We start from the raw sequence: 11,263 nt of genomic DNA on the forward strand, positions 1-11,263 counted from the left end.
CAAAATCAGAAAAAATTTCCCCTAACTATCACAATTTTTCTGGCTTTATAACTATGCGACAAGAACTATTACAAATTCATCTAAGCCAATCGCTATCTTTCTTGTGGAATGAAGCTTGTACTAACTGAGAAATTGACAATTCTCTGTTTAGAAAACAATGTAATATAATACACCATTTGATAGATGAAAACCTTAGATTTCTATTGGTTACACATAATATAGTATTAAGTGTACAAGAGAACTATTAAAATATCCTGAAAGAGAGGATGTGACAAGTGGGTGTGGCAAGAGGGGTCTGATCTTCTATTTAATAGTTCTGTAACCAAACAAGATTGAAGAATATAAAAATTATGGTTTGTCTGAGCAATGACAATTTTATACTGAGTATTTAACATTAAATTTTGTACTTATTGGAGGGGTGGTGAATAAAATAGAGAAGAGGGGATGCCTATAGAAAATATGTCACATTTCTCACCCTAAGGGAAATTCAGAATTGAAGTTGCATGACCTTGACATTATGAACTGCTGTGGTCAGGCTTATGATAATGCTGCCACTATGAAGGGCAGGTATAAAGGTGTGCAAGCAAGAATTCTCCATATCAATGACCTAGCTTATCATTTACTCTGTGCAGCACAATTTTACTCTCTTACTATGTGATGGAGCAGCAACCAGTTTGTATTGTAAAAAATTATATGAAATTTTACAAAGACTGTATACACTTTTTTTCTGCATCAACAAAATTTTGAAATATTTTATGTAAGCATTTGAAGATAAGTATAAAACCTTTGTGTGATAGAAGATGGGAGGCATGTACTGACCCAGTCAAAGCTGTCTGGTTTCATGCGGTAAGTGAAATTATTGAAACATGTAATGATAATGTAGCTGTCTCTGAAGCAAATTGTTTGCTTGAAAGCATTCAGTTTTTGTCTTTTCTCCTTTCATTACTTGTTTGATATGACTTATTAAGTATCATAAATAAAATTAATAAACATTTGCAAAGTAGCTTCCCTACTTTGAAATCGACAAGTTCTTTGATAAATGCCATTAGATTACAAATTGAAAAACTGAGACAAACTAGATTTGACTCTCCACTACAAGAAGCAAAGGCAGCTGTTGAAAAAGTTTGTGGCAATCCTAATTTTCTATTTAAGAGACTACACAGAAGAAAAAGACAGTATGATGAAATTTCTGACAATGAAATGCCTTGTGATCCAGAACAGCATTTCAGAGTTATATTCTTCAAAATGCTGGTTGATAATACACTGATGCAACTTCAAGAGCAATTTAGTAATATTCCCAAAATAATGGATCGCTTCAAGTTCATCAGTATATAATAGAACAAAACTGCTCCAATGAAAACTTAGAGCAAGCAGCAAATGATTTTCAAATTTCATTCAAATATCCTGAAATCATAGACAAGTTAAAAATTCTAAAAAATATTCTGACAGAAAAGAAATATACTGAAATGCAAAGTATAGTTATTAAGGTTTTTGGTTAATTGTGGATATGATGCAGTTTTTCAAACGTTGTTGTAGCTCTCAAAGTTTACGTAACTTTGCCACTTACAGTGGCTAGTGCTGAATTCTTTTTCAGTAAAAGGGAATTAATAATATCATATTTGTGATCAACAATGAGTCAAGACTTGGCTGTCTTGTGAATTTAGAGAGGAAGCAAAACGTTGCAATTTCGAAAACCTGACAGAAAAGTGGGCCAGTGATAGTGCAAGAAAATTTAATTTCACTTGAACTAGCATTTTGTAAGTACATTTTCTTTTTCATGGTTATTACTACATTTGCTTCCATTTTTTTATGTTTGAAGACTGGGAGGTCATAATTAAAATTGAATTTCAGTTGCATAATGCGTGGTTACATTTTTTTTGTCTCTAATCTCCCTCTCTCTCATGCATATTGTAGCACATTGTAGCAGGGGGGGGGGGGGGGCACCATTAATTCTTGCACCCAGGTCCCCTGTACTCTAGGTCTGGCCCTGCTCCTAAATAAATATTGAAAGTTTTGATAAGGTAAATTTTTATATTTCATTTTACTTTTACTTTACCATATCACTAAATGTAGATATTATCATCAAAAAACAGTGCAATGAAATGTCTAAAATTATGAAAGATAAAATGTACATAATTTTTAATTTTTTGTAGAATATCTTAAATTATTATTTTTTGGTTATATCTGTAATTTCAGGTCATTTCCTTTTCACATATACTTAATTTTTAATATTTTCTTTTCTTTTCCTGTCCTTCACCATTTATTATTCATCTCAAAACAAGTCAATGGTGCCCTCAAGGCATACTACAGTATTTTTGTCAGCACACTTTTGGCAAAATTATTTTGTACCCACATAATATCATAAGCCTTGAGAACTAAGGCAAAGTTTGAAATATATTTGAAAAATGTTTAAACCTTTCAATTATGCATTTTGAAACATAAATAATACATAATTAACTAAAATATAAAAGTAAAACCTCAATAAATTGAACTGTCTCTCCAACTGCATATAACATATTTAGGTAAGAAACAAACAACAGCCATACTACTAGAAATTACATCTACCTGATGACAAACACTGTGTGCCAATTTCAAAACAACCAATGTTAGACTATAGCAAGCTCTTATATGAGCTCTTTCTAAACATGTGCATCAAATAAGTACATGTGGCTGTACATCTCAAGGCTAAGTATAGAAGGTGGTCATAGCAACAGTCAGGGGCAATGTTCCCTCAAATTTTTTCATGTGCATCATTAATATCAAAGCAATGTGCAGAAGTGTGCTACCATTTCTTTTAATAGGGGAGGGGGGATGTATTTTTAGACCATTGACCCTATTGAATCTTTAGGCCACTTTGCAATGCTACCAGTTGGTTTTTTGGACTTTAGGCCTATTGAATGCTAGGGTCATTGAGGCCGACAATGTGTTGAGACTCTTCACCATTACTGATGATGTGTGCGGCTAGAATAATGAAATGTGCAGCACTTGATTGGTTGTTGTGTGGCCACACAGCTCAAAGAGAACACTGGTCAGGGGTTAGCAAAATTTATTTTTTGAAACATTGGGATTTTGGAACACACACATGTAAGTAGCACAGTAAATGTAGTTTTTATTTAGACATATGTCTATAGACACTGTAGTTGTCTGATTCAAGTTAGAGATTGTGAAAGTTCAGATTTATGAATGCTTGTGCATCATCTAAGAATAAAACTGAAGTTTAAGTACTTTTTCAAGGTTTCATTTAAAATAAAGGAATTAAAACTTACATAACATAAAACTTCCACTTATAACATACATTATAATGTTAATTTCATTGACGTACTTTGATAGTGAAGTTGTTTAATTAAATTTTGAATGTACCTCAGTGACTTGCATAGAAGGAGTTTAAAGGGAAACCCATTGCAGCAGGGTTAATTGTGTGAGGAGTGACCTGTACTACAATGACACTGTCACCACTGCCCTACTTTTCGCCATATTGTGCCAAGTCCAACCAGTGAAGATTCTCCATGGTCCACCAACCCAGCAGCTAGGAATGTAAGTGGCAAGGGACTCCTGTTCTCTGCTTGAACAAGACTGAAGAGGGAGAATTTGCACTGGGGAGGCCCAGAGAAGTGTCTGAATCCCCACTGGACTACCAGTTTTACCAAGAAAGCGCAATGGGTGACGGCAAAACCCTATTCACAAAAGCAAGCAAGTGTGAGCCAGAAAAGTGGGTAGCCACTTCTCTGGTGCTTAATTTTTCAAAATTAGTTCAAAGAATTGGTATGTTCTGGAATGGACAACTGAGTAAATTTGTATAACACAAGGATATCTCAAGTGGTCTTGTGGAACACCCCATTTCACAGTGGGCACTGTTAGAGCCAGGATGGATGGGCTGAACATTTTCCATTATCCTGGATTGATGGGGATTTTGTAAAATTGAGAAATAAGCACATACCTGGAGTCAACACTATACACTTAACAGGATCCTGTTTGACGAAAAGAGAAAGAAATTAAAGGGAAACACAATTACCCATCTCAAAGAAGGTCGGTTGATTAAAGTATGCATTTTGGTAGAAACTGTCCATATGCCTATCTGGAGAATCTTGTCCAAGTATCAATGAAATGAGAAGCAAGAAAATGAGGAGGAGATGAATTGGATACAAAAAAATGTGAAATAGCCTGCAAGCATCCAACGAATAATAAACCAACAGGAGAAGTTGATAGACACATCCAATAAATATAGAAGAATAAAGGTACCTGATGATGACAAAACCTTGTCGAAACGTTGTACATTTGCTGTTATATTAAAGTTTTTCTTCATTACCCATTCAAGCCGTCTCCAGCCATTATTAGTCTCAAAGTGGGTTCCTCGTCATCGAATCTGGTAACTATATATTCCATAGCTTGCAGGAAAAAAAGGAGAAGGCTGAGCTTGGCTGAGACAATAGATGAAGAAAATGTCCAGATTTTCCAAATACTGAGTGGGAATGAGAAAATATTTGGATATTTTGAAAGAGGTGTAAGAAGAGGAAAGCATCTGAGAATGGGCCAAGAGAAACCAACTGTCTGAGAAAAGGAAAGACATCCCCAGGTCATGAAAATGGCAAATGAAGGCCCTTATGGTACAAATTAGTACAAAAGGAGCTGATGCTATGTCAAAGGGAAGATCAAGGAATTGAAAATACAAATCTCATAGACATAATGTAGAAAACATCTGGAGAATGAGGCAATCGGGATGTGTAGAAAGGTGTCTGGGCACGTTGATCATGGTCAATCACAAACCAGGTTAAAAAAACCATAGATATGGTCAGAGAAAGAAGAAAGAGAAATGAGAAGAGGAATAGAGAGAAGTAGACAAAGAAATTATGGGAGAGAAAATGAAAAACATTTGTTGGCATGGCAGAAACTTAAGACTAAGCTGGTAAAGTGGAAGAAACAGGTAACCACAGGGCCTAACGTATGACAGTATTGTCACTGACAAGAAGAACAATGAACCAGTGGTCATGCAGTGGGAGGACAAGAAAAAGAGGAAGACCTGGAACCTGGAATGCAAAGGGTAGATGTAGACTGATCCAGATGAGAAACAGGAGTCAAAGGGCAAGGATGAAAAAGAAGAAAGTCCTGGGAAGATAAGAAGGACTGAATTCATGCAAATGGAATCCAGGTCTCAAGTGAGAAATGAATACCACAGAAGACATCTGGGAAAAGAAAGCAAGCCTAATGAAGACCACATATATGAGAAGAAGGAAGGTGTGCAGTAAAGAGGAACACAAATCAAGCCAATGAGGACATTAGCAGGATAACTAAGTAAAAATGGAGAGAGCAGAAATAGTGGAACAGGCTAAGCTGACAAAGACAAGGGAACAAACCTCTACTGAAAACCCTGCTGGAGCATGATTGTCTTAGAACAAAAACAAAAATTGGAGGAATCAGAGAAAATACAGTAGGGTGGTGAGAGAATGACGAAGTTGCAAAAATGGGGAACCAGAGAGTGAAACAGAAGACAAAGGGCCTGATCCCTAAGAAGGCTAAATAGATACCAAAGACAGGGAATGTAGAAAGGAAAGTTAGAATGTCATCAAGTCAGGACAAAATTGTCATGAACACGAGGTATTTGGGTATGAATGAGGAGTTCTTAGGGAAAGGAAACAGTATAAACCCTAATAACAAGCAAGGAGGAAAGGCAAAATAATCCCAAGAAGTGGGGTCATGAAGTGAAGAACAGACAATATTAAAGTATAAAGGCAAAATATAAGGGAAGGAACACACCGGAAAATTAAAACCAGAAAGAAACTGGAAGATAAAGGTAATTCCTTGAATGGTAAGGCACTGCCCAAAACAAATCAGGTTAAATTCATAGTCAAATTGGACATTTGTGACTGAGGAGAAAGAAAGTTGGATGAAGGAATGGGAATAAGAGGCCCAGTAAGCTCGTGGTAATCCACAAGATACTGAACAATGTTGTAATATCCCCAACATTCAACAAACCTCTAGAAGCCATAATAGAAAAAGGGCATGTGTATTCAACATTGTCATTCAAAGAGTACTATATAGAAGTCACCATCATTTGAGAATTGAAGATAATAATCAATGCTTTTCAAACAAAAGCCAATGTAAAATGAAAAGCAAAGTCTCATTAACGAATGCATATTGAACTTAAACAAGAAACTTGAACATATCTCTTCAATGTAATGTTAAGAAATGGAATGAAGTTATCATGAGTGGAAGTGCATAGGCAGAGTTCCTGTGGATCAAGGTTTTGTTGTCTCCACCTTGGTGGAGGGCTATTGTCACATGATGACATCATCATGCACCAACCAATTCAAATTAAACATATGAAATTAGGTGGGAGTTAGTGGAAGGCTACTGACATGCAAGTCTCATAGGTAGATGCACAAGGGAAATAGCATTTGTGTGTGTGTCGAAATGAGTTATCCTCTCAGAATTACTGTTTTACTGTAATACCTATTGTATTGACTAGTGCTGTACAGGGCAACTATATAGCAAATGATACATTAAATTAAACACAAAAGATTACTCCATGAAATAAAGTACTTCCAAAATACGTTTTACTTACAAGACTAATGCTGATATTAGTTTCTCAAAACAACTATTATGGTATAAATTTAATTCTTTAAAAACCTTGAGTGTAAATTACAGTATACTTGAAACTAAAAGTCCATTGTCCCATCAATTTCAGCTGATAAAATAACAAATTGTAATATACAATAGGCTCTAGAATGATACTTGTACTCACCTCAATCAATCCAAATTTTTCTTCATTGTTGTAGTTGTATCGAGTTGCCTAAAATAGGTATCAATTAGCAAGGTGACATTTTTTTGTTAAAGCTTAAAATTTTCAGCACAAATAGAATCAAATAAAGTAAATCACTCTGTAAATCTCATTCTTTATGCAAATCCACTTAAAGTAGATTAAGCACTTAAGCACCAATCTGTTAAAACAGATTCCTGTTAACCAACTTAATATGCAGAACAAGGTTTGCAGATGACCAAATTTACAATAAATAAAACAATCAGTAAATCTGAGTTTCTTATGATGTATGTTTATTCAGAAAAAAAAAAGAAATATAGTTCCTACAAACACAAAGTTAAAAACCTTCAGTACAACTGACATACCAAATCTTAGAACAATGAAACAAATAAAGGATTTGCTGGAGTAAGGAAACAGTTTACACAGTACTTAAGAAGTAAAATGTAGTGATTTTTGTAGAGGAAGAAAGAAAGATAAGCCAAAAAAATATTGTACAAATTTACAATTGATAACCATAGTGAACTGCTTCAGTGCACTCGTACCCCACCCCAATAAAGGAATATACTAATGGGCTCAGTTGCTTAAATTTATCATTCCATAAATACACAGTCACTTAAAATTTAATATAATGAAGAGTTTTATAATAACATAGTCACTTGCTGTTACACTTCAGCAACTATGTATCACACAGTTATACATTTGTCAGTCAGATAAAGGGTGGAAATGATTCTCAAAATCTGTCACTGGTATAACACACACTGACTAGCCTCTTTATTTAGATTCTCACTTAATATCTTGTTGAGTCGATCTTTCATTTCTATGATAACATAGAATCTGCATATCCAGTTTTGTGCTGACAAAAGAGTATTACTAAGGTTATTTTCATGTTCTCCAAAGCAATTTAAAACAATACAAGTGCAGTAGAAAGGCAGAAATTTTTACTAGATATTAGAATTAACACAGAGATACACTTATAATGTTAATCATCTTTGAAATGACTCAAACAACACAAAACCTGCCATGAGAATGATCCTTATAATTTTTTTTCGCCACCTCATGCAACTTACATTGTTGTAACAACACAAACAGAATTACAATTCTTATGAAGTTTTCTCCAGATTATAATTCTATCATCAAAACAAAACAAAACTCAGTTCACCAGATGTATCATCTCCAGTAATTTCTGTTCCTAGTTTGCATGGTAAACACACAAAAAACAAGCTTTCCTGTCATCTGAGATAAGCAGTTTTAGAACTAGTTGTTAGCTTCCTTATCACTATTTTTGTAACATCCTTTGCAGAATATTACTGAAGAGTCAAATCCTGATTATTGTGGAAAGAATTTATCAACTATGATTTAGTCTAATGCCTTTGCATATTACTAGCCCATCCAATCCTCTTTTTCCCTCCATTTGTTACAACTGTTTAGCAGACACAAACTTTTACAGTGGCAGAAGCATTCAATTTTGACTGCTACTGTTGATACATCACAAATGCATTTGAACAGTTGCTTAGGAACTAGTCTATTAATTATGATTCTGTCAGATTATCATGTGTCATTATAATGTTTCCTTTACTGTTGCACTTAGACATTCTTAGAGCACAGCGATATATATTTATTGCATAGCTTTGTGTAAAAATATCAAGTTAACAGAATGTATGTTGAATTAAACAATCATGCTGTGCAATGTGCATGATATCATAAGAAACTTGTGTAAATTTTTTTCACTTACGTTTTTCTCATCTAACTTAGAAGTTACATTTGGGTTACTTTTATAACAACAAACATAAAAAAACAAGAAATTTAATGCACATGTGTGGAATCTTGTTGTTTTAAAGCTTTTGTTCTCATAAGAAAAAAGTCTTTGATATTCACTAGGCCTACTTCTTTTTTTTTTAAATGATATTGTCCTCTCACAAATAATTTTTTTAAAATTCAAATATTTACTATACAAAATAATGCCACACATAAACAACAGAATGTCCTTAAACTAATGAAATTTAACTGACATTCTGACTAAGCTATAAATGGGTTAAAATAATTCCAATAGCTAGTTGAGCTGAGCTTCTACAATGGCAAACAATGAAACTGAGAATGTATTTTTCAAAACTTGTCATGTGAATGCTCCTAGCCTCATAGCATTCACTAAGCTGTAATCTTCTCTTTTTATTGATTTGAAATAATCCAACAGCAAATGTTACAGACAATTATTTAGATATTTCAAAAGACAGGATGTGTTAGTAGGTGCATGGCATGGCAGTTTCACTTTACTGCATATATCTCAGTAAAGCAAGAAGCTTAAAAGGCTTTAGATTTTCATTTAAGTTTGGATATATCTACAGCATAAATATATAATCCATCAGATACTTAGACTATATAAGAATAGAAGAAAAATATAAAACAGGCAATTTGAAGTGAAAAAGTGTCGTGTGATACAGAGAAGTGAAGATCGAGAATATATTAAATATTTCCTTTTCAAATTAAGAAATTAAAGCTTAAATAATATCAAAAATTTAGTTATAAACCATGTTTTGATGTATATTTCAAATAAGGTTGTTTAATTAAATTTTAAATGTTACTCTAAAAAGTTTATAATGTGCATTTTGACCCACCCCAGACACAGATGGATAAAGCTTACCCGATGATTTGCCATAGAAGAAAATTGACATACTTTTCTAACAAATATAATTTAACATGATAACATTTTCAAGAAAAAAACGAATGTCTAATGAAACTATAAAAAAATCCCAGATCTCTGGCTTATTCCTAAGTCTTGTAAACTTCCCACTAAATTCCATTGTCATTCCTTACAAGTTACATCTAATCATTTACTCTCAAAACCATAAATTACTTCTCATACCACTTTATTAATTTTACACTTATGTAAATAATTTATATGTTCTATCCACTGGTATTCAAACTTTTCCTGTAGTTGTTTTCAAAACTTTTCTTCATTAGTAGTTATTCCAATCCTTTTATGACCTCATAACATGTGATATGAATGGAGGTCTGTAATAACAAATCATTAAGACAAAGAAGGAAAATCAGGAGAGAAATAAGACTTGTTTAATTGTATTCTCAAGAGATAATTTCTTAGCAACTAAAAAGCTACACTTTAGAGCTGGCAGAAAATTAAAAAAAATTGATAAGTGTTGTTTACAACTCACCCTCTCATATTCTTCAGCTTCATAAGGACATTCTTTATTCTGATGATGATCTGTTGGATGCATCAACTTCCAAGAGTACTGTAAAATTACACATCAAAACATTTTAAATAAATGAAAAAGAGCATTTTAATTTAATAACTAATGTATTGATCAACAACTGATAATAATAGTTGTAAACCTACACAGATGTATGTAGCAACTCTGACTACTTCGTTTGGTTTTGATGTATATTCTTTAATCACCTCTTAATACAATACTTTCAGTGTTTGGATAACAGGTGAAATACCATAACAATTAATTACCCATTATTATCCAGAATATTAATTAATAAGTTATTCACTATTTGTGAATTTTTCTTCATTGAAATTCTTAAGTAAGGCTAAAGTTTCTCACATAAATGTGGTGTCTCATCATTTCACTGCATACCTCTTTCACAAATTTGTCTAAGAATGGGTAGTGCACAGCTGTATGGTTACCTGTCTGAAATGCTTCCAGAAATGGTCAGTCTTCCTTTACTGTATCCTTGAATGTTGAGGAAATTTTCTTCATCTCACTCAAGTGGAACTGAAATTGTGGCCAGAACCTCTCCCTTATGACTTCTAGGGCCACAGCCTGACCAAGATGCTATTGACATTACAGGAACAGCATTGTAGGCACTCTCAGAGAATTCGACTCTTATCTAAGTGATCAGTCCCTGATCTAATGTGACAAAGAATCAAATTGCCATTAGCAGTTCATCCAACAGCTATACAAGACCCTAAGCTCTTCGATGGTCAATGGCTGTTTCTGTAGTACACCTCCTGCCTCAGAAAGATTCAATACCGCACCCTAGTCCACTTCATCTTTAGGTACACATCATCCCACCTACTACTGAGATAGCTCCTACTGGTGTACATCATCCATCACCAATGTTCTATGGAGGCTTTGACCAGAGCTAGGATTGGGTTGCTCTGGCTAGCAAAGGTCTAAGAATCCTATACAGACCAACCCACTCAGTTTCAGACTCACCAGATGCAAAACCATCATGACACTTCTCCATCATCGTGCTTTCCTTGCTCTTAGGTCGATACTCTGCTTACATGCCATGCCAAAATTCAATTTGGCATAACCAATGTTAAAAAGAATTTTAATGTGATCTACTCAATTACACAGATTGAAATATCTTATAAGTATTCAAATTTGATGACGAGGAACCCATTTTGAGACTAATAATGGGTAATGAAGAAAAACTTTAACATAAGTTTAACATAACAGCAAATGTACACCGTTTCGACAACGTTTTGTCATCATCAGGGACCTGACAAAACCTTGTCGAAATGTTGTACATTTGCTGTTATGTTAA

General features: G+C 34.0%; 1 protein-coding gene across 1 annotated transcript in view; it reads right to left on the bottom strand.

Annotated features, from left to right (window-relative positions):
* LOC106459720 (cytoplasmic FMR1-interacting protein-like) overlaps positions 1-11,263 on the bottom strand; it is a 252,512-nt gene that overhangs the window by 189,908 nt on the left and 51,341 nt on the right. Inside the window, exons 6-7 of the mRNA XM_022386248.1 lie at positions 9,922-9,999; positions 6,740-6,787 (exon numbers count right to left, since the gene is read on the bottom strand). Coding sequence (XP_022241956.1) covers positions 6,740-6,787; positions 9,922-9,999 — 126 coding nt within the window. The remainder of the gene's footprint in view (positions 1-6,739; positions 6,788-9,921; positions 10,000-11,263) is intronic.

This window comes from Limulus polyphemus, unplaced genomic scaffold (genome assembly GCF_000517525.1).
Source record: "Limulus polyphemus unplaced genomic scaffold, Limulus_polyphemus-2.1.2 Scaffold652, whole genome shotgun sequence".
Taxonomy (NCBI): Eukaryota; Metazoa; Arthropoda; class Merostomata; order Xiphosura; family Limulidae; genus Limulus; species Limulus polyphemus.